Source organism: Malaya genurostris, chromosome 1 (assembly GCF_030247185.1).
Source record: "Malaya genurostris strain Urasoe2022 chromosome 1, Malgen_1.1, whole genome shotgun sequence".
NCBI classification, from domain to species: Eukaryota; Metazoa; Arthropoda; class Insecta; order Diptera; family Culicidae; genus Malaya; species Malaya genurostris.
In genome coordinates, this window is record NC_080570.1 from 151567337 (window position 1) to 151592456 (window position 25120).

The window sequence follows — 25120 nt, forward strand, 5'->3', positions numbered from 1 at the left end:
ATTCATGTCCGTTTGTCATCGCTTATTTTTATGTTATAAATAGTTGCCGAAGCTTTCATTGAAAGTGTGTCGCTTAGTTGTTTGTAGTTTGTAGGCTTAAAAAATCTACTCGTAAAAGCTATCCTCGTAAAAAGTTCCTCGAAAACGCTGGTTGAGAAATAATCGAAAACTCAAAAAAAACTCGAAGAAACCCTCTCAGTAGGCACTACATATTAGAAGTACTGTGCAGGTATGTAGTGTTCGTTTAAAAAAAGTGGAAAAATCTTCAAAAATTCTCCAGTAAAACTAGTCCAACGGGGCTCCAACTCGTCATATTAAAAATGGTGCAACAATGGCCCTCTGTCTGCCGGGTTTGTTGAACAAAAAATATGGCATTCGGCTCAACGGTCTGTTTCAAAATCGTCAATCGAAGGTCCCGTGTTGGCCTCACGTTGAACGATAGATTGGACGTTCATTGGACCAATGATCCAACGTATTGGACCAACGAAGGACCAACGTTGAACTTTTTTTTTCTAAGAGGGAACTGCTCAAAATTATACGCGAAAACTGCCTGAATAACTGCTCGAAAAAAAACGAGAAAGATTACTGTTTAATAAGCTGCCTCAACAATTATTTGGAAAAAATATGCACGAAAAAGCTGTTTGAGAAAACTATTCGAAAAACTTTTCGAATAAACTACCCGAAAAATTCGACTACTCCGATAAAAAACTATTCCAAAAATCTACTCGAGAAAGCTACTTGAGAAAACTAATCGAAAAAAAGGCGTGAATAGACGGCTTGAAAAATACGCGAGTCTGTTCGAACTGTTTGAAAAATTTCACGAAAGATCTATGATAATAAATTACTCGAGAGAAATTTATTATCATAGATGTACTCATTAAAATTACTGCACGAATTGGCAAGTTATGCACTACCCGACTAAAAAATATTGTAGAAAAACAATACGATTTGTTGTTACAAAACCTTCCACAATTCTGCATTGACAATTAAAAAATATTTTAATATATTGTTATACACTATTCAATTAACTGTGAACACGCTTTTTACAATAGAATGTATAGGTTGTTAAGTATCGTAACAATTCGATTCATAAAATTTGCTCATACATGTTTTCTTGGAAAACAAACAAATGTACAGTTTGCATATTGTTTGAAGCACCACGTGTACAATAAATTCAATTGTGAATCGTAGAAACTATACATTTAATGGTTGGAAATCTACAATAAAATGTATTGTAACCCATAGATCTAAATGTGAATTAATTGTTTATGCTGTAGCTCTGATGCTTTAAAAAACTCGTTCTTTCACTCCCTAAAACCACCGAAAAAATTATTATTTCACCAATTTTATACGTCAATTTACCCTACTCTTGACAGTTTGAATTGAATTCGGAAATAATTATTTCAACTGTTTTTCAAAGTGGAGAAAATAATCAATAATCTTACGAAAATAATCAAATCAAGTTTCTCTTTCCTTCGAATAAATGCTTCAAAATCCTACAATTTTGCTTAGAAATTCTGATTCTTCAAAAATCTCAAACATGGTAATACAAAGAACTATAAAGAGCGAAGTTATCATTCAATTTGCATCCGTAAGTTTAACTCTTTGTATTCCATTTCAACAAACAGGGCAATACATTATTTGCTGGGGAGAAAAGGCGAAACTTTTTCTTTCTTGTAAATTTAGATGGTTTCCAAACTTTTCACTACTGGCAATCATAAATGAAACGAAAAAATTTCCAGCAGATTCATATTAATACCGAAAACCAGATAATTTCGCGTAGAACTAACTTTGTTACTCATACAAGGAAACAAATATAACAAACAAATCGAAAAAGGGAGTATATTAGAAAAGTAAAAGGAGAAAATTGCATTCAGTTTAAAGATTAAACAACAATCCATTGACTCATTAAACATTGAACCGAAAATATACGATAATTCCTAAATAAGAACTGAAACCAAATTCGAAACATGCGTCGATGCTATTCTCCTTTTACAGTCAATGTGAGTTTTGCCCTTCTTTAAAAAACAACTGATTTGTGGTACTCATAAATAACTATTTCGCTTTAATCGTGTGTACCCTTTCAGCAGGCCGTTCTATTTAGTTGGACGTTGAGCGCTTGTTGAACGACATACTGCACGAATTATTCGTTCAGTTTGCATGGTCGGTTTGTTGTTTTTTATCTTGCAAAAATAGTGTGAAAATTAGGTGTTACCTTCATATAGAAAGAAAATCAGTTGTAATTCTACGTGAAGTAGAAGAATTGTACAGGCATGTAGTGTTAGTTTAAAAAAAAGTAGAATAAACTTCAGAAATTCTCTAGTAAAACGAGTCCAACGGGGCTCCAACTCCTCATATTAAAAATGGCTCAACAATAAACCTCTGTCTGCCGGGTTTATCGAACGAAACAAATGGCATTCGGTTCAACGGTCTGTTTCAAAATCGGCAAACGAAGGTCCCGTGTTGGCCTCACGTTGAACGATAGATTGGACGTTCATTGGACCAATGATCCAACGTATTGGACCAATGAAGGACCACCGTTGAACGTTTTTTTTCTAAGTGGGAGGGCAATAAATATAATTATACACTGCACGGAAAATAAAAACTACCTATTATTTGACTTCTTTTTACTTAATTTTGAGTACTTCCTTTCATTCGCTCCTTCAATTGTTGTCAAAATTCAAAAAGCAAAACCACCGAACAGCGAGAGTTTCGTTCAATAAGCTAAAATTAAGTAAACCGTATTAACTTGAAATTGAGTCAATACGACTCAACTGTAGAGTAAATATAACTCATCTTTAAGTATTGTTTTGCACGTGTCTTACGAAAACTACCTAGAGCCACTTTACCTAAAATTAGTTTATTGAACGAAACCCCCAAATTGGGTGGAATGTATTTAAAATTAGGTTGATTTGCGGTTCCGTGTGAGAAAAAATCATTCTCGTATAAAATCTTTGAGGCGTTGTTTCATTTTATATGAACTGTTCTATTGGTTCTATTCTACATGCATCCTCGATTAGAACAGATCAACGCATTGGAATGTCAAGAGATGTAAAACGGTATCTTACCGCAAAACTTAATTACCAGTAGCGACATCGGCTTTATGAAAACTAATAAGATGTAGAGGTTTCATCCACGATGGTAAATTGACAGGTGGCGAGATTTTGCTATGTATGAGTGCGGCTGTCATTTAAAAAAAAAAAACAAAGATATTGGAGAAGAAAAGCGTAAACATAGAGCGTTTCAGGATCATCCGTCGTATCACGTGCAGTTGTTATAACCGAGAACAAAGTTTTGTATCATTTTTACCAAGACGGAAATACTTGATAACTGACAATTGAGCTACATACCCGAAAGCTTTAGCTTTGAAATAGAATTTTGAGCCACTCATCCAACCCATACTGAGAAAGTGGTATTTGACTCAAAACTGTAAAAAAAACTCAAAAACTCAAAGCAGTATTTGACTCCAAACTGATATGGCCTCTTTTAACATCCTTTCAACAATCGAAAAGACTCTTTGAAGTTGTATTGAAGTAGAAATATCGTACCAAAGGTAATAAACTGCAAAACGTTTCCATCGAGCCATTTTGGACTTTGGCATATAAGATCACACTTCGGAGTCTTCTTAATCATCCAAAATCTATTAACATATTATGGTTTATCAAACTAATTCTAGATATTAAGTTTTTCTCAGTCTGATTTCATAGTTCTGCAGTTGTTTTCAGCCATTTCGGACTATCAATGCTTTACAAATACAATCCAAACAACTATGCGTTGATGAAGTCAATATCACACCATTTCTTTCTCATTCCCAGATATGTCCCAATTCGGTCTGGGAACAGCCAACTCTCACTGGAGCTACAGTTCAACCGGGCCGTACTCTCCGTATCTCACCTCCTGCACAACACCGACGGCGGCTCAATTCAACAACCCGGCACTGGGTTTTACCTGTTCTAGTGGTGAGCAGAACGCAGGACAAGATTTCACCAGCGCCGGAAGAGACTGCGTTCCGAGTAAGTAACCAACTCAGCATTCATCGATGTGTTCGTATTTCAATCAATTCCTCATCCCTTCCAATGCAGTGCTCCCGGATTCCACGGCTGCCGATCTTGACCAACACCTGAGCAGTTTGGTAGGAACTCAGCAAACCGCCCAAATGACCCATCCCAGTCTCATGAGTGGAAATGGTAGTGCCAACGCAACCGGAAACGGAACCAATGGCAGTGGAGTGACGTCGCAGGCGAACGCCATTTCCACTACCAACGGTCCCAACGGGTTGCTCGTTCCTCGGTACCAAAGTAATTCTAGCAACAACAACGACTACAGCCTCCACACCAGCCAAAGTGGTCCCCGGAGTCTCAGCGATTCTTCCCAGGCAGAGTCTCCGGTTCAGGAGGACCTGTTGACTTCCAACACACCGAACTTGGGAGGAAGTGCGAACCAAAACTTTTCCAGTCTCGTGGTCAACCAAAGTCAGGCCAATTACGGTTCAAGTAGTGGTAGTTGCAATGGTTCTCTGTATCCGGTACTTCCGGCAAGTTTACTCTACTCCCAACTTTACACTGCAGCAAACCAAACGCATGGTTTTCACAACCATCCGCTGCAGAACAGCCATGCGACCGGTCAGAACGCATCGATGCATGCCGGAGAACTTCAAAGTGTGATGGATCATTTGACTTCATCCACGGTCAACAGTGGCCGGCAGCATCCGAACCTGATGAGTAACAATCCCCATACGGATTTGTCGCTGATTGGGAACTGCGGTGCGATGGCACGTGGAGCCCTCGATGAAGTAGGAGCTCGGGCACTGGCGGCCGGTGGTCGAGGCGTTCCCCCGCAAGGTCAGGTACAGTCCGAAAACGGGAACTCCGTCTGGAGGCCCTACTGAGGAAAGCTTCAACCGTAGGGTTAAAGTGCAATAATTCGGATGTTGTTAAGAGAAGCTATGTTACTTGTTTTATTTGAAACTATGTTCGATCCATTTATGACGGTGTTCATTTCTGCCATTTTTGTCTTATGTAAATAATCGTTTCATCCAACTGGATAGCATTTCACCCACGGTTGATGTACACTAAACTAAATGTTAATGCGTAACCAGAGAAAGTCGTCGTTTGGAGCACTTTCCTTAAACTTTGTCATTTTCCAACAAAAAAACAAAACTTACTCTTAGATAACATAGACCGAATACGATGAAAGATATACCTTTGTACAATTTATTCTGTGTACCAGTTGAGAACAAACAAACAAACCCGACAGGAACTTGCAGCCAAAATGATGCCCCCGAAACGTAAAAAACCCGTAAGAAGTATTCGTAGTTACCAGTGATTACCGAATAGCTGTTATTAGATGAGCTCTCTTTTCTATTTTGCAACAATGCTGGAAGTATGTCCAAAGAAATAGCCAAAATGTAGCAGTAAAATCGTAGCACAAAACGAGCAATTTGAGCACAGGCACCATAGGAAAAGTAGCCCTCAGAGATAGCTCACATGTTCTCCCTTTTTCTCGATGTGAAATACTCCAATCACGGAAATAGTGTTGCATGTAATAAAATCGATCAACGTATGACCCCTTCCCCCCCCATCGTAGTGAGCGATATCCAACAGCAGCAAGTAGCAAACTAAATGATTTTGCCAAGATGTTAATACTATTGTAGAAATAATGACAGAGTCTGTAAAATCTGAGATGACGGAACGTAAATAAATACTGGAATTCAACTTACTGTGTGTTATTTTTTATGAGGTGATTATTGTATTTTTTCTAAGGGTGAGTATATTGAAATTTTGCAGAAGTCTAAAAACTAAAATCGTTAAATCCTAAAATCCTAAAATTCTAAAATCTTAAACTCCTAAAAACCTAAAATCCCAAAATCCTGAAATCCTAAAATCCTAAAAACCTAAAATCCCAAAATCCTGAAATCCTAAAATCCTAAAATCCTAAAATCCTAAAATCCTAAAATCCTAAAATCCTAAAATCCTAAAATCCTAAAATCCTAAAATCCTAAAATCCTAAAATCCTAAAATCCTAAGATCCTAAAATCCTAAAATCCTAAAATCCTAAAATCCTAAAATCCTAAAATCCTAAAATCCTAAAATCCTAAAATCCTAAAATCCTAAAATCCTAAAATCCTAAAATCCCAAAATCCTAAAACCCTGAAATCCTAAAATCCTAAAATCCTAAATTCCTAAAATCCTAAAATCCTAAAATCCTAAAATCCTAAAATCCTAAAATCCTAAAATCCTAAAATCCTAAAATCCTAAAATCCTAAAATCCTAAAATCCTAAAATCCTAAAATCCTAAAATCCTAAAATCCTAAAATCCTAAAATCCTAAAATCCTAAAATCCTAAAATCCTAAAATCCTAATATCCTAAAATCCTAAAATCCTAAAATCCTAAAATCCTAAAATCCTAAAATCCTAAAATCCTAAAATCCTAAAATCCTAAAATCCTAAAATCCTAAAATCCTAAAATCCTAAAATCCTAAAATCCTAAAATCCTAAAATCCTAAAATCCTAAAATCCTAAAATCCTAAAATCCTAAAATCCTAAAATCCTAAAATCCTAAGATCCTAAAATCCTAAAATCCTTAAATCCTTAAATCCTTAAATCCTTAAATCCTTAAATCCTTAAATCCTTAAATCCTTAAATCCTTAAATCCTTAAATCCTTAAATCCTTAAATCCTTAAATCCTTAAATCCTTAAATCCTTAAATCCTTAAATCCTTAAATCCTTAAATCCTTAAATCCTTAAATCCTTAAATCCTTAAATCCTTAAATCCTTAAATCCTTAAATCCTTAAATCCTTAAATCCTTAAATCCTTAAATCCTTAAATCCTTAAATCCTTAAATCCTTAAATCCTTAAATCCTTAAATCCTTAAATCCTTAAATCCTTAAATCCTTACATCCTTAAATCCTTAAATCCTTTAATCCTTTAATCCTTAAATCCTTAAATCCTTTAATCCTTAAATCCTTAAATCCTTAAATCCTTAAATCCTTAAATCCTTAAATCCTTAAATTCTTAAATCCTTAAATCCTTAAATCCTTAAATCCTTAAATCCTTAAATCCTTAAATCCTTAAATCCTTAAATCCTTAAATCCTTAAATCCTTAAATCCTTAAATCCTTAAATCCTTAAATCCTTAAATCCTTAAATCCTTAAATCCTTAAATCCTTAAATCCTTAAATCCTTAAATCCTTAAATCCTTAAATCCTTAAATCCTTAAATCCTTAAATCCTTAAATCCTTAAATCCTTAAATCCTTAAATCCTTAAATCCTTAAATCCTTAAATCCTTAAATCCTTAAATCCTTAAATCCTTAAATCCTTAAAACCTTAAGACCTTAAAACCCTAAATCCTTAAATCCTTAAATCCTTAAATCCTTAAATCCTTAAATCCTTAAATCCTTAAATCCTTACATCCTTAAATCCTTAAATCCTTAAATCCTTAAATCCTTAAATCCTTAAATCCTTAAATCCTTAAATCCTTAAATCCTTAAATCCTTAAATCCTTAAATCCTTAAATCCTTAAATCCTTAAATCCTTAAATCCTTAAATCCTTAAATCCTTAAATCCTTAAATCCTTAAATCCTTAAATCCTTAAATCCTTAAATCCTTAAATCCTTAAATCCTTAAATCCTTAAATCCTTAAATCCTTAAATCCTTAAATCCTTAAATCCTTAAATCCTTAAATCCTTAAATCCTTAAATCCTTAAATCCTTAAATCCTTAAATCCTTAAATCCTTAAATCCTTAAATCCTTAAATCCTTAAATCCTTAAATCCTTAAATCCTTAAATCCTTAAATCCTTAAATCCTTAAATCCTTAAATCCTTAAATCCTTAAATCCTTAAATCCTTAAATCCTTAAAACCTTAAGACCTTAAAACCCTAAATCCTTAAATCCTTAAATCCTTAAATCCTTAAATCCTTAAATCCTTAAATCCTTAAATCCTTACATCCTTAAATCCTTAAATCCTTAAATCCTTAAATCCTTAAATCCTTAAATCCTTAAATCCTTACATCCTTAAATCCTTAAATCCTTAAATCCTTAAATCCTTAAATCCTTAAATCCTTAAATCCTTAAATCCTTAAATCCTTAAATCCTTAAATCCTTAAATCCTTAAATCCTTAAATCCTTAAAACCTTAAAACCTTAAAACCCTAAATCCTTAAATCCTTAAAACCTTAAATCCTTAAATCCTTAAATCCTTAAATCCTTAAATCCTTAAATCCTTACATCCTTAAATCCTCAAATCCTTAAATCCTTAAATCCTTAAATCCTTAAATCCTTAAATCCTTAAATCCTTAAATCCTTAAATCCTTACATCCTTAAATCCTTAAATCCTTAAATCCTTAAATCCTTAAATCCTTAAATCCTTAAATCCTTAAATCCTTAAATCCTTAAATCCTTAAATCCTTAAATCCTTAAATCCTTAAATCCTTAAATCCTTAAATCCTTAAATCCTTAAATCCTTAAATCCTTAAATCCTTAAATCCTTAAATCCTTAAATCCTTAAATCCTTAAATCCTTAAATCCTTGAATCCTTAAATCCTTAAATCCTTAAATCCTTAAATCCTTAAATTCTTAAATCCTTAAATCCTTAAATCTTAAAATCCTGAAATCCTAAATTCCTTAAATCCCAAAACGATAAAATTTCGAAATCCTGATATCCTGAATGCCTAAAATTTTAAAAATCCTGAAATCTTAAGATCCTAAAATCTAAAGTTCAAAGTCTTAAGTATAAAGTTTAATATCTGAAGTTATTAATCATAAATCCAAAGTCTGATGTCTTTAATTCAAAGTTTTGAATTTAAAGTCTAAAATCTATAGTCATAAGTCATAAGCTTAAAATATTCAATTTAAAGTTTGAAACCTATTGTCATAAGTCTAAAATCGAATTATAAAGTCCGAAGTTTAAACTGTAAAGCCTAAAATCTTATGTCAAATCCTACAGTCTAAAATCAAATCTATATTCTGAATTCTAAAGTCAAAAACCTAAAATTGAAATCAAGGATTTTCAGTATCCTACTGATATTCAAGTACTTTGGTGAAATTTACTGAAATTTATATGGATTTTGCAAAAAATGCCAATATAAATAATATTAAAGATTTTTCGATAGTTCGCTGACAAAAATTCGATGTATAAAACTCAAATGTAGAGTAAGAACTACTCATAATAATTACGGGTAACTACTAAAATTTTGACGTTTCCATGCTTGTTTCCATGTATCATTTGAAAATAAGTAACTAGTACTCAAAATGTGCGTAACTTTTCCTAAGCGTGTACATTTTGAAGTCTATACACTAAAAATGATGTTTACCTATTTCATGAGGAGAAAACACTCATTGTCGAGCTCTTCTATAAGCGCTTCCCAAAATTAGGTCGTTATCTACTCAAACTTTGACTTGATCGTAAAAATTTGGTAGCGTGCTTTGTTATGGCATAACACTGTGGGCAATCATTACATTTACCTATATTTTAAGGGTCATCACTCGTAACCAGCGCTGCCAACTATACCGATTTCTGGGAATTTATAACGATTTTTGGACTCTATATACTCTCTCAAAATACCGATATTTCAATTTTCATTCAGATAAATACCGATTTTCAGTTTTTGTGTTGGATTCCATAGGGGTTAAAGCAGGTCGAGTGACCTTTTTTTGGTCGCAAAATCAGTTTCCGCACTAAATCGATGTTTGATTTTTCGAGAAAGATATTGTACAGATTGATTTTTCCGCCAAATACAGATTTTTGAAAAAAAAACCAGTTAACAGCACTGCTCGTAAACTAAAATTGGGGAGATGCACTGATTTTGGGTAGGTTTTGACCCAAAATTAGGTAGCGGCTGGTTAGAGTGTAGACAAAAGCCCAAAAACTAAAGCAGGGTCACCAGATATACGGATTTTTCAGCATTTTTCTACTATACAAATACTTTGGTGAAATTTACTGAATTTTATACGGATTTTGCAAAAAAAAACTGATTTTAAACAGATTTTTAAGAAAATCTGGTTTTTCCATCAATATAAATAATAATACAGAAAGTTTTGATAGAGGACATTGATAGAGTAAAGTGATCAATCGGACCGATTCCGGCCGACAAGTTTTACTGGGTTAAATCATTGAAAACCTGTGCAAGTTGAAATCAGTTGAATTTATTTACTGTAGAACATTCGGAATCCACCCAGGGTTCATAGTTCGAAATTTAAACTTCAGAGTAGAGATCCATTGTGTAGAGACCAGAGTTCGGGGTTCGGAGTCTAGAACCCAGAATCAAGAGCTCAGAGTCAAGAATAAGGTGCTCTTCGTTCATAACACTGAGTTTATTCTTTAGTTTACAGATCAGGAAACCTCGCCCAAAGTTCTGAGAGCCGAATAAAGAGATTAAATTCCAGAGCTCTAAACCCAGAGTTTCGAATCCAGTGTTCAGAGTAAACAATTCAGAGTTCAAGATTCAGAGTCCGAATTCTAGAATCCATAATTATGAGTTCTGCGTACTGAGTCAAGAATCCTGAGTTTAGAGTTCATAGTTCAATGTCCAGAGTATCAAGTCCGGATTTCTGAGTCCAGAGTCCAGACTATAGAGTTCAGGCCCCAGCATCCCGGATTCGGAGTCCACAGTTCAGCAACCAGAGTTCAAGACTCAGAGTCCAAAGTGCAGAGTTTAAAACCCGAAGTTCATAGCTCATTGTTTAGAGCTCAGGGTCCAGAGGATAGAATTCAGAGTCCAACGTTTTGAGTTTACAATCCAGAGTTCAAATTCTGAGTTCAAAGTCCAGAATTTCAAATCCAGCGATCAGAGTTCACAACTCGAAGTCCAGAGTCCAAAGCTAGAGTTCGGGATTCAGAGTACAGAATTCAATGTTCAGAGTCTAGATTTCAGAGTCCTCATTCCAGAATTTGGAGTCCAGACTGCAGTGCAGAGTCCAAAGCTCTGATTTTCGGAGTTTGAAGTTCAGAGTTTCGAATCCAGTGTTCAGAGTCAAGAATTCAGAGTTTAAATTTTAGAGTCCTTGCTCTAGAATCCACAATCATGAGTCCTGCGTACTGAGTTAAGAATCCTGAGTTTCGCGTTCAGAGTTCAATGTCCAAAGTTCGTAGTACAAAGTCCAGATTTTAGAGTTCAGGCCCAGAGTCCTGAATCCGTAGTCCACAGTTCAGCATCCAGAGTGTAAGGCTCAGAGTCCAAAACAAAGAATTTAAAGCCCACAGTTCAGAGCTCAAAGTTAAGAGCTCAGGGTCCAGAGGGTAGAGTTCAGAGTGCAACGTTCAGAGTTTATTATCCAGAGTTTAGGTTCCTGAGTTTAAAGTCCAGAATTTCAAGTCCAGTGATCAGACAGTTCACAATTCGGAGTTCAAAGTTCAGAGCCAGAGTTCGAGGGTCACAGCACAGAACAAAACGTTCAGAGTCCTGATTCAATAATTTGGTATCAAGAATCCAGAGTTAAGAGTCCTGACTGCAGAATTTAGAACTCAAAGCACAGAGTTTGGAGTTTAGATTCCAGAGTTTAAAATTTAGAGTTTAGTTATTTAGTTCAAAGTACAGTTCAAAGTTTTAAGAATCCATAATAATGAGTACTGAGTTAAGAATCCAGAGATAGAAATTCAGAGAACAGAATCCAGAGTTTAGAGCTCTAAGTTTATAACTCTGAATTTAGAGTTCAACGCACAGAGTTCAGGATGGAGAGTCCGGTGATGTGCGTCCTGAGTTCGTAATGCAGAGTACGAAGTGTGTGTTCAGAGGTCGCAGTTCAAATTCAGAGCTCAGGTTCCGGAGATCAGAACAATAAACTTAGAGTTCAGAGTATAAAGTTCAGAGCCTATAATTTTCAGTCAGCAGCCTGAAAAATGAAATGTAAGTATCCAGAATTTAGATTCGAATTTACTCTCTTGAAATTTTAATTACATGTTTAAAGTCTTAGGTCCCGAGTTTAATTCAAAGCTCCACGGCTCAAGTTTCATATTTTCAACAAGTTTTTTGAACTTACTTCCTTTCATTTTGACTTTTTTGATTTCCAAGACATCATTAGCAAAGTATAAACTTCAGTCCGCGAGAAGAAAAAGCTCCGAAAGTATTTTCCCAATAAAGGACTCAAGTTCGAAAACCTTTCAACCGTGGAATAAATGTGGTACAGAGCTCCATTAGAAATACAGAAAATCACATCTCAAAAGCATACATCGGTGATGAAGCAGAGTTCCGTACATGTACACTGTGTACAGTTCGTGATATGGGGCATCGAAATAGCAGCATAAATATAACGGTTTAATTTTACATTCCCCGCAAACGCATTAGCAAACATAAGTCTCAAAATTGAAAAATCATTTCCGTTCCATACTGCAGCTAAATTCACCTACCTCTCACCGAGACTTAATGTGCCAAATGCATGCATTATAATTATTATCAACGACGAGCACCGTTCGAGTGGCAAACGTTGCTTCCTTCGGCAAACTGAGCATTCTTCGGCAAGGCTCAAGCTTCAGACTAATAACGGTAGGTCTGATCATTGGCAACGACGGTGATTGAAGGTAGAACATTGGCTGGATCCCGCAACTAACTGCCGCGACCGTCCCGAACGGCTGCGAGTGGCACACATTCCATGCATAATTTGAACTCCACACACACTTGGACGGGACTGCATCGAGCGCCACGCAATTTCCGATTTTAATTAAATATCATCGTTATAATTACTCTCCACGCCGACACAGTCTTCTGTGCGGAACAGCTCCTCCTGGAACCGATGCGGCTCCGCTTTGGCCTTGTTCCGGTTCATTGCATGACTTGAATAGTAATTGTTGCCATCCGGGAATGGTGTGTGACACTCGAGACAGAACAATCAAATCGCAGTTATTCATTATTGATTTTCACACGTGCTAGTAATTGAAGCAAATTCACACACAAATGACTTTCCACACTGCCGTTGCAGGATTTCTCATCTACGGAACCGGAAGGTCGGTCCAGGAACAATAAGCTCATTCCATGATGAGTGTAATTACCGTCACAGTGATTGCAATTACCTTACGACGACTATGGTTTCGTTGAATGCGCGCGCCATACACACACACACACAATAATCAATCAGTAGTTTGTTCATTAGCAAATACCATGCATGCATTTGAAATGTTCCGTTCGGTTACGTCATTGGCAAAGTAGCACTGCAATTTAATCAACCAGATATCTAATATTCCCCGGAACGCAAACCGGTATAATTAGTTCCTGAAAACATCGAAGATGGCTGTATAGCAAAATGATAATGTCTAGTGTCCATTTTCCAAAACGGGTCACTTGGGTTTGGCAATATCCGCGATACAAGTTCATGAGAATAACTTCTGTCTAGGTTTATTAGTTTTAGATAGTTTACTCTATATCTTTCTAACGAAGACCTAGAAATTATTTTCAACAAAGGTTTTAGATTAATTTACGATTCGGCAATCTGTTTTTCTACGAAATGGCGTTTGTCGATATTACCCAGACCCAAAGTAACAAGTCTAATCATTTTTTGGGTAAATTTGAACTTACACGAAATCTGAATTTCGCTGTCGTTTTCTAATATTTCATATCATTGTTCCAATTCTCGATCAATTAACTAACTCGCCTAAAAATTCTACTCTAGAACTGCTTACATATATATTTCCGTCTCTGGTGGTCTCTGTTAGGCGGTCGAACTCTAAGCTATGAACTCTTGACTCCGGATTCCGGAAATATGATTGTGAACTGTGCACTCTTGGTTATGGACTTTAGGATCTCAACTCAAATCTCATAACTCTTGACTATAAACTCTAAATTCTATACTTTGAAAACCTAGCTCCGTACTCTTGAGACTTGAATCCCAAGTCATGACTCTCAATTAAGGACTTCGAAGTCATGAATTTAGACTACGAATTCTGGACTGACGTCAAGGAATTCGAGGTTTAGACTCAACAATATGTTAATATGAGTTAAGAGTTTTGAATAATAAGTCCAGAGTTCAAAGTCCAATATTCATAGTCCAAAATATTAGAATACAGCGCATGTAAGACAGAGTATTGGCTGGATTCTAAAAATCTTAGCTAAGAATATTCGACTTTGAGCTCTGAACTCATTATTCATAATTCTTAACTCTATGCTCTAGACTCTGAACTCTTAATTCTCGGATCGGAATTCAGGAATTTGAACTGCATACTAAAAACTTGATTAGGCATTCCGAGCTCTTAACTCTCAACTCAGGATTCTGAACTTCAAACTCAGAACTAAAAATTATGCGCTGAACTCTTCACTGTAAACTTTTGATGTTGAGCTCCTTATTTGTTTCGACTATTAACGCTGACTTTGAGATGTGGAATTCTGAATGCATTCTAGATTTTTATTTCTAGAACTACGGAGTCGGAATTCAGAGTACCTAACTCTAGAATTTGAACTCTGGCCTTTGGACTCGAGGCTGTAGATCCGGAACTCTAAGGTCTTCTCTCTGAAAGAAGGCTTTGAATTCTGAACTCACGACTTGAAACATAGGACTCAACCCAGAGGGTGGAAATTGAGCTACGGATTCTGGAACAAGGACTTTAATTTCAAGACTCTAAAGTTTAAACCCCGGAAAAAATAGATATACAAGATGAAATACTTTACGCACAAACCCAGCTCAAGTGCTTCGTTGGTTGTCTATCACCCGCACTTGTGAACCAGCGAGTCGGGCTGACTATCATGGCTCACACATAAAAATCAATGCCTTGATCTCCCCGGCACTATGGAAAGCTCAATACTTCAAGTAAGACATTGTTTATGCACTTCTTCGGTTGATATCAACTTTAGCTATTTCCAATGGGTTTACTGGTTAGATGTTGAGGTCGGTCCGGCGACATCAGATGAAGCACAGCTTCCGGTTTGCTGACGCCTCAACGACCCTAGACTGGTTCCATGATACGGGACTATTCGACTAGTGCCAAACAATGGATCTAACTTACACCGAGTGTGAGCTCCCTAACGAAGGAAGCTTCTGGACTCGGCGATCCTAATACCCGTCTACGAATCAGCGCAATGTTGGGAATGGTCCAACGATTAGGTTGGAGGATGGCTTCCGATTCACTGGCACCACAACGATCCTAATCCGTAATCTACTCAACTAGGCCACGACGAAGGATGTAGACTACACCGAAGAAGAATATCCCGACACCGATACCCTTGTTATATCTCCCGGAAAACCCAGATAAATCAGCCGAGACCGGCCAGGTGATTTCGGATAGAGCATGACTTTCGGTTCACTTTGACACATCGCCCACTCGAAACCGGTGTTCTGGTGACTACTCCAATAGTACTCGACGGAGGATCTATTCTATATACACGGAAAGTTTCTCGACGAAGGAATCTATGGCGAAACCAGCGCTTCCGATACCCGTCCACCAATCGATCAGAAGAATGCAGGAGTCGAAGAAATGATCTCGATTAGAGGATTAACTATGCGTTATTGGCTTTGTACTGGTGACTAGATTTTGTATTCTTGAATATAGTCTCTTGGCTACGGACTTTGAACTCAGCAGGTTGGAAACTCAACTCTCGGTTTTTGTCGCTAAACTTTTGACTTTGTACTTTGATCTTTGGATTCCGGTCTTAAGATTCTAGACTCAAGAGTTTGAAGGCTGGACTCACAGCTCTGAACTCTGAAATCTTGCTTTTGGATTAGGAATACTAGAGCTAGACTTAGGACTCAGAGCTTTAGCCTCGAGACGCTAGATTTGGGACTCAGAACGATAATTCCTGATCTCTGGTCGGACGTTGGACTCTAGTTTCTGAATTTTGAATTCTCTATTCTGAACTCAGGGCTCATGGCTAACTTAGAACTTTGTACTCTTGACACTGAGCTTGACTTCTTGACTAGGGACTCTATACTCGAGACGCTAGATTTGAGACTACAAACTCTACTGTCTGGTCTCTGGACGGACGTTGAGCTCGAGTCTCTGAAATTTGAATCCAGAAGTTTCAACTCAGGATTTCTAATTCAGAAATCTGGGTTCTTGACGCTGGACTTGTTTCTGGACTAGAAACTATAGACTAAAGACTCAGAGCTCTAAACACTAGTTTCTGAACCTTGAATTCTGTATTCTGAACTCAGGGCTGCTAACTTCGGAATTCTGGATTCTTGATGCTGGATTTTTTTCTTGAGTAGGGACTCGGAGCTTTAGACTCGGGAGCTTTAAAATCTGGTTTCTGGTCTGTAGACAGACTTTGAACTCTAGTTTCTGAACTTCAAATTCTGTACTCTGAGTTGAGTACTTCTAATTCTGGGCTCTTGACGCTGGACTTGTTTCTGGACTAGGAGCTCTAAACTTTTTACTCAGAGCTCTAGACTCGGGACTTCAGATTTGTGGCTCTTAACACTGAGATCTGTTCGCTGGACGGACGATGAACTCCAGTCTCTGAAATAGAAATCCTGTACTCTGAACTTAAGATTACTAACTCAGAACTCTGAACTCTGGGTTCTTGATGCTGGACTTGTTACTTGACTCAGAGCTTCATACTCGGGAACTCTAAACTCTGATTCCTGGACTCTAGATAGATTTTGACTAGTTTCTGGAATAGAGACTCTAGACTAAGGACTCAGAGCTCGAGACGCTAGATTTGGAACTCAGAACTCTGATATCGGATCTCTGGACGTACGTAGAACACTAGTCTCTGAACTTTGAATTCTGTACTCTGAGCTGAGCTCTTCTAACTCTGAACTCTGGATTCTTGATGCTGGACTTGTTTCTTGAATAGGGGTTCTAGACTTTGGACTCTGAGCTCTAGACTCGGGACTCTAGATTTGGAATTCTGAACTCTGAGGTCTAGTCTCTGAACTTTGAATTCTGTACTCTAAATTCAGAACTACTAACTCTGAACACTGGGCCCTTGACGCTGGACATTTTTCGGGACTCTAGATTTGGAACTATCAACTCTAAGGGCTGGTCTCTGGACGGACGTTGAACTCTAGTCTGAGCTACTTTAACTTTGTATTTTTAACTCACGATTATTAACCCTGAACTCTTGGCTCTTGCTTCTTGATAAGGGACTCTCGATTTTGGGCAATAAACTCTAATGTCTGGTCTTGGGATGAACGTTGACATTTAATCTCTGAACTTTGAATGCTGTACTCTGAACTGAGGACTTCAAACCCAGAACTCTGTCCTCTTGATGCTGGGCTTGTTTCTTGATTAGGGATTCCAGATTCCGGACTCAGAGCTCTAGACTCTAGATTTGGGATTCTAAACTCTCATGGCTGGTCTCTGGACGGACGTTGGAATATAGTCTCTGAGTTTTGAATTGTACTCTGTACTCTGAACTACTACAAACTTACATCTCTGAACTCTGGGCTCCTGAGTAGAAGTACCTGTTTCTAGACTAGAGACTTTTGACTCGGAGTTCTGGACCCAAAATTCCAGATTTGGGACCGACGATGGACTCTATGCTTTGAACTTTATATTCTGTACTCTGAACTCAGAAATTCTAACTCAGAACTCTGGGTTCTTGACGCTGGACTTGCTTCTGGACTAGAGATTCTGGCGTAGAACACAGTGCTCTAAACTCTAGACCAGGGTTTCCCAAACTATTTTGGGTCATGAACCCCTTTACTAAAATTAACTTAGGCCACAGACTTCCATTAACAAATTTCTTTGAAAAATAAATTTCTTGCTTTTTTAATATTGATGTAAAATAGGGTAACAGAGGTATTTTGGCCACTTCATATATTTTGGCCCACCTAACAAACTTTGTCGATTTTATCTGATTTAATTGATGTGAAGTGACTCATGTTACATAAATTTGAAGGTAAACACATTAAATTACCTATTGCGGAAGGGTTTTTCAAAGATATTACAACATTTGGTGGATATTTATTCAAAGTGGGCCAAAATAAAATCAATCCTAAAGTGGGCCAAAATACCTCTGTTACCCTACTTATCAATTTCTGCGGATGGCCAAATAAACACAACTTTTTTAGTGTAAATATTTCAAATAACAACTTATATCAAACAATAGGGGGTCGATGTCTAGACCTCGTCGACCCCCATAGTCAATTTTCGTTTACGTCGACCCCGCAAAAAGGATATCGACCCCAAGATAGACCCCTTGGGGTCGATATCCTTTTTGCGGGGTCGACGTAAACGATCACTTTGGGAACCCCTACTGTAGTCTCAGAACCTTGAATTTGGTACTCTGAACTCAGGACTTTTAACTCAGCATTCTGGGCTCTTGACGCTGGACTTGTTTTTCGATTCGGGACTCTATACTTAGGACTCTGAGCTCTAGATTCGATACGCTAGATTTGGGACTCTAAAGTCTGAGGTCTGGTCTCTGGACGGACGTTGGAATCTAATCTCTGAACTTTGAATTCTGTTCTCTGAACTCAGGACTTAAAACTCAAAACTCTGAGCTCGGGACGCTGGACTTGTTTCTTGACTAGGAACGTAGAGCACTAGACTTTAGATTTGGGAATCTTAACTCTTTAATTTGGTCTCTAGACGGACGTTGAACTCTAGTCTCTGAACTTCAATTCGGTACTCTGAAATCAGGACTTCTGACTCAGAACTCTGAATTCTGTGCTCCTCACAATGGACTTGCTTCTGAACTAGAAATTTTGTACTCTTAGCTCTGGACTCGAAACTCTGGATTTGGGACTCTGAACTCTGAGGCCTGGTCTCTGGACGGACGTTGGATTCTAGTCTCTGAACTTTGGATTCTGTACTTTGAACTCAGGACTCTTGATGTTGGGCTTGTTGCTAGACTAGAGACTCTAGATTAAGGATTCAGAGCTCTAGACGCGGGACTATAGATTTGGGACTCTGGACTGCTAACTCAAAGCTTCGTACTCTGGGCTATCGACGTTGGACTTTTTTTTCTGGACTAGGAACTCTAGATGTTTTAGTCAGAGCTCTAGACTTCGGACTCTATATTTGGTATTGGGAACTCCGATGTTTTTGAACTGAAGTTGAGCTCTAGTCTCTGAGCTTTGAACTCTGTACTCTGAACTCAGGACTTAAAATACAGAACTTCAGGCTATTGACGCTGGACTTGTATCTCGACTAGAGACTAAAGAGCTCTAGATTCGAGACTATCGATTTGGGACTCTGAACTCTGAGGTCGAGTCTCTGAGCAGACGATGGACTCTAGTCTCTTAGCTTTGGATTCCATAACTGAACTCAGAACTCTGGATTCATGGTTCTTGACTCTGGACTTTTTTCTGGACTAGGAACACTAGACTCTGGACTCTGAGCTCTAGATTCGGGACTTTAGTTATGAGACTCAGAACTCTTTCTGGTCTCTGGACGGACGATGAACTCTAGACGTTGAACCTTGAATCATGTACTGTGATCTCAGATTTGTCTCTGGGTTGATTGACGCTGATTACAGATTCAAGAGCTTAAACACTAAACTCAGAACTCTGTAGTTTAAGAACTATGGGTTTTGTACTCTAGACTATGAACTCGGCAGGGTGGAGTCCCAAATTGAGGTTTTCGTCTCTTTCGACTTCCGACGACCTGAGCTTCAAAGTTTGGACTCATGTTTTTGGATTATGATTCTCTGACTCAAGTATCATCCAGACATCTCAGAGTTGCTTTCCTGAACACGACCGGGTCACCTTTAGAGCTTCGTATCGGATGCCATCTGGGCCAGGAGCTTCCTTTGTGTCGTTCAATCACGACTCCATCATCAACTCCGGTTTTTGTGGATTTTGTGTATGAACCGTGGAACAAAGTTTCTAGATTCTGCGTCTAGACTAAAGATTCTGGACTGTAACCAAAGGACTCTGATTTCTAAGCTATGGACTCTGAATTTTGAACTCTAGATTATGGATTCTGGATTCTATTCTCTGGGAAACTAATCTCTGATGTCTGGACAGTATACTGAAGTGCAGTTTGAACTTTAGACTCTTGAAACTGTGCTCTGAGCTCATGACCCCAGGCTCGCAACCTCCTTAATTCTGGACTGTGAACTCAAGACTTCGAACTCGAAGCACTGGATTTTGGGATGTGGACTTTGTACTCTGCGTTCGGTATTCTGGGCCCTGAACTCAGAGCTGTGCTCTATTCTAAATAATGTGTTCTATTTCTCCGACTTCAGGAACCGGACGCAGGATTCTATACATCCAAGAGTCTTTTGTCACTACTGGACGTTTAACGCACATGACCGTTTTCAGTTTTTAATTACGCTTCGTCTTCGACTCATCAGTGCGTTAGCAGTTTATAAGAATATGATCTATTGTTTTTAGTTGTACTTGTCTTAATTGATATGAAAATTTTTTCTGTTAAAATATCAATGATTCCTGTACAGTTTCGAATTGGGTTACCCGAGTTGTAAAATAAGATAAAAATTGAAGTTACTTCGTATAGTATTGCTTTTGCATCTTTCGAGTAGAATTATTTATCTGCTAAGTTTTTTAAGTTGATTCTTTATTTAGTACTTATCTGTTGATAACTTTACATAAGTTTTCCATTTTCATTCAATTTTTGTAATTTGAGAGTCTGCAAATTATGGTACTAAATTCGTTTTACGAATTTCTAGACTTTTTTCTTGTGTAAAAATGTTTAGAATTTTTCAAACAATTTTCAAAATACTAGTGTATTCCGGACATTACCCCGATTCTCACTGGACCGAATATCTAACTTTAATGTATTATGCTTTTAAATCAATTCATGTATTCAGTAGTCAAGCTTCATTTAAATTCGCCACACTTGCCCCCCTTCCCCCTTATTTGCAGGTGCAGGTCTCGTCGATTTCGCAAACCATCAAACCCGAACCCGGCCCGGGCCCCGGTTCTTCCGGTGCGCTCCGGTTTGCTAGCATCTTATTTTTCAGTCTCGGTGAGAGCAAACACGCTACCGAGTCATAAATTTTGCATCGTTCACTTTGAAGGCAAACAAAATGAAACTCATGAGACTTGCTTCAACAATTTTGTGGTTTTTGCATGAACGTTTCCAAGGCTCCCGAAAGGATCGACTAAAAACGAACGAGAAAGGAAACTCGAGCAATGCACAGAGAAAAACAAGAAAATCCCCATCAGAAACGTGGTTTCGTGAAGGGGGGCAACTGAATTCAGCAGCACTTGAGTGTGTCAGTATGTGTGTCTGTGTGAGTGTGGAGTAACTCGGGCAAGTTTAGCTGAGCCTGGCTTTGAATTTTATGCTATTCTGCATTTTATCCGAAATGGGATCGTCGTCATTATATTGAATGGGAGGAAAATGGGAATGGGTTCAACGATTTGAAATTATCAGGGATCATCGCTAGTCCGATGAATCAAAGCTTCGCATTTTTAAATGCATTGAATCACCATTAAAACTCTTGCGTTTAGAAGCTGTGATCAAAAATAAATCACATCCCCGGTAGTAGTGATGTTCCGGGTTATATAACGTAAATCACCGGCATGAACTGAAACCGAGTTTTATCCTTTGGAACCCCTCACTACTCGTTTGTATTTTCCTAAATTACCAGTGCGAGGAACTGCTGCATACATTCATCCACTTCCGGAGTATGTATTTCATTGAAAAGCAGAAGCCCCGCTCGGCAAGAAAAGGATAAACTTTCTAGCAAAAAAAAGGTAATATAAATTAAAGCAGGGACTTACGGCCAAAAGCGCATTGCTAGTTCTAGAACTCGCTTGATCCATCCGCTCCGGCATGGCTGTTTTACTCCGTTCCGTTGCTTGCCCGGTATGCCAGCACTTCTTTTGTTCCAAAAAGACCGCCATGAATTATAGAGAGCACGGAAGCTCCGGCAAAATGGGAACACATCCAGCTTGTCCGGGGTGGTAATGCGCTTGTAGCCCGTTAGTCTGGACACTTTGCAGCACTTTGAGAAAACAAAGAGATTGTACTCGACACAGGACTACGTTTCCACCGTTACCCAACGGCTTCGCCCAGCAAGAGAACCCGAGAATCTATGGCAGCCGGTGTTATTCAATTTACGGGACGAAACTCCGGTTCGAGTTTTTGCACTTCGGGTCCACTTATGGGGATCTATGGAGATTGTCTTCTCCTTGGATTAAATACCATCAATTTTGGCCAGAAGAAGCGGTTTCTTATCAATGAATTTTATTTCTCGGTGCTCGCACATAAATTAGGGGGGGTGGCAAAACTTAACTCATTACACGCTGGGACCGTCCGTCCGTCCGTGTGTGTATGGGAGTGTGTGTGGGAGCGAACTGTCATTAATTAAACATGGCGATAACAAATTACCATCCGGACGGTTATGCCAGGGAAACGTATCGATGAAAAATATCAGCATATAAAGTATGATTGATCGAATTCTGACGAGTCGAAAGCTGATGACGATTTGAGACTGACTTATGGACATTTAAAGAGGATAAGAAATTTAAAGAGACATAAGATAGACTGTCATAGGAAGTAGGGAGGTCATTTCTGCTGTTAAAGCGGTGCAACCAAAGCTCAAATTTTTTGTCCTGATTAAATTATTGAAATTAGAGTACCAATTTGTTGAATACACTAAATCGCATTCGATCTCAACAAACCTCGTGCCTACCTTTCGATTTTGATATTTGCTTTTGGATTGTGAAAATGGCAGTCAAAATTTTGCTTGGGCATCACGAAAATTCATACTGTTCACTCGTAAAGTTATCGGAATTGATAAATGAGGCCAAATTAACTGTTGCTAATGTAAAATGTAAAAGTATTCGGAGATCGTTTGTCGACAGCCAGTAAGTCTTGATTGGGAGGAAATCGAAAGCAGAAAAGGTTTTAAACAGCTTCCTGAGCTGCAATCATCTACGGTTACTAGAAGAGAGGAACGCCATAGCTCCACTAATTAGAAATAGTATATTGGGACATTGTCAGTGAAATGCAGTTCAAGGCAAATTGGCGTTTTCTGACGAGGAGACTGTACAAAACATGATGGAACAAGTCAAACGAAAGGCCCGTATATTCGCATTTCTTAAAAAGCATGAGTGAATACTGTACTTTGAATGGATTGAATTTTAAATATAGACATGATATGAATGTTTAACGAAACATTTAAACTATTTACACTCATTCTTATTTGATCAATTTTTGATTGTAGCCAGAGCTAATAAAAGTCATTTTCATTGACTAAAACATAGACGAAAATAACCGGAAATCACTGTCACTCTCATATATGAATATTTCATTAACATTGCAGATTTTCAAAAAGTTTCTCACAGATTGTCAGAGATTATGATCGAAAATATGCAACACAGATTGTTCGAGTTGAAACACAGATTTTAAAATGGCAACTCTGAACCCATGTCCAGTCAATGACATAAGCGGGAGAGTAGTTTCAAAATTGTGTTTTTTCTTCCATTTGCCCTTCCAGTCATTTGCAGTTTTCAGTGAAAATCCCATAGTATGCAGTTTCGGTATTAAACCGAAGCTTTGAGACTCGAAGATGACAGAAAAAAGTTTCGCAATGACTTTTACCTGTTGGTGCTCGAATTTGTTGTAGTTTTTATTTTCCAAAGAAGTTCTGGGATGTAATTACTTCGATTTGCCATATTTTAGTCACTTTTCATAGCCAAGTGTCACAGATTTTCAATACATCGATGAAAGAATGAGAATTGAAATTCTGCTGATGCTCCCAGAAGCAGCGATGCCAGATAGTAGTAGTGTCATTTCCGTAGATTGGTATTTTTCTCGGAAGCCCTCGCGGGGAAAAGTTTTTTTTTTTGCTCGTCAGACAAAACTAGTTTCCGTAGTTCTCCGTTAACAAATTTCAATTTCCGAAGAAAAAATCCAATTTCCGTAGATTTTGTCTACGAATCCGTAGATCTACGGAAATTTCCGTAGATCTGACATCGCTGCCCTGAAGACGTTAGTTTGGTTTCGTCTTGTCATAGAGGAAGCAGTGATACCACTTTTCCCTGAGATTAAATCCGTAGATTTGGTTTCAAGTGTACTCATACTCATATATTTGCATTATGTTATTATTATACCTTTTATTCAACCCCGTACGTAAAATTCCATACAGATAGGCTTCCAAAAATCGGTGGCGAATAGATATAAGATTACCTATATAACTTGAGAGGAAAACAACAATTATGAAGATGATGTAAAAATATTTTAAGTGTTTTTCCGGATAGTGGTCAGCAAGTCATTTGTAATTTGAAGAGTAATTTCTGCAGTGGTGAAATCAACCAGACGAAAGATAAATATTTAATGATTGTATAAATAATGCAAAATCCGTAGATTTCAAGAGGTTCATCCGTAGATCCGTAGAAAAGGTAGAAATCCGTAGATCTATGGATAAATCCGTAGGGTTGGCATCGCTGGAGGAAAGAGTGACGTTGGCAATAATACTCTCTCATTTTTTCGATGAGAAACGAAAATGCTTCGTCTCTCTTCGTTTGTTCTGGTGTCGGTCATTTACGAATGAGACAGTAAAACATTGAATATGAGCAGTGATGCCAACTTTCCCTGAAGTAAAATCCGTAGATTCGGTTTCAAGTGTACCTATACAAGTACACGGAAAATAAAAACTACCTATTATTTGTGTTCTTTTTACTTAATTTTGAGTTCTTTTGAATCTTTTCTTCCGCTCGCTCCATCCATTGTGGCCAAAATACAAAGAGCAAAACCACCCAACAGCGAGAGTTTCGTTCAATAAGCCAAAATTAAGTAAACCGTACCAACTTGAAATTGAGTCAATACGACTCAACTGTAGAGTAAATATAACTTACCATTGAGTAGATATAACTAATCTTTAAGTATTTTTTTCCACGTGCCTTACGAAAACTACCTAGAGTCACTTTACCAAAAAATAGGTTACTGAACGGAACCCCGAAATTGGGTGGAATGTACTTAAAATTAGGTTGTTTTGCGGTTCCGTGTATATTTAAATTCAACAGCTTGAAGCTCTAATCTATAAAGCCAGGATTCCAAAAATTAGTGATCGGCGACGAATAGATGAACATTTTTTAATAAATTTCGAAGTATTGATTATAACATCAGACGAAAGATAATACATTTTCATTTTAGTTAATGCTATGAATGACTCTTAGTGAGCATCGAATCATTCAAAATCTTACTTTCAGGTGAATGTTGACAGATTTATTGGCCGTTATCAGAAAAAAAGTGATCGATTTTATGATTCTCCGTAGGTATCTGTAGAAATAATGCGAAATCTGAAAACTTCCGGAGAGATAAGGGAAAATCCGTAGATTT

The 25120-nt window shown here is 37.6% G+C and overlaps 1 protein-coding gene across 6 annotated transcripts in view; it reads left to right on the plus strand.

The window, feature by feature from the left end:
• LOC131426191 (homeobox protein 5) overlaps window positions 1-5702 on the plus strand; it is a 156029-nt gene extending 150327 nt beyond the window's left edge. For all 6 annotated transcript variants that reach the window (XM_058588727.1, XM_058588724.1, XM_058588729.1 and 3 more), the window contains exons 5-6: window positions 3816-4013; window positions 4083-5702. In XM_058588727.1, the coding sequence (XP_058444710.1) occupies window positions 3816-4013; window positions 4083-4888 (1004 nt within the window). In that variant the 3' untranslated portion in view covers window positions 4889-5702. The remainder of the gene's footprint in view (window positions 1-3815; window positions 4014-4082) is intronic.
• The last annotated feature ends 19418 nt before the right edge of the window (window positions 5703-25120 follow it).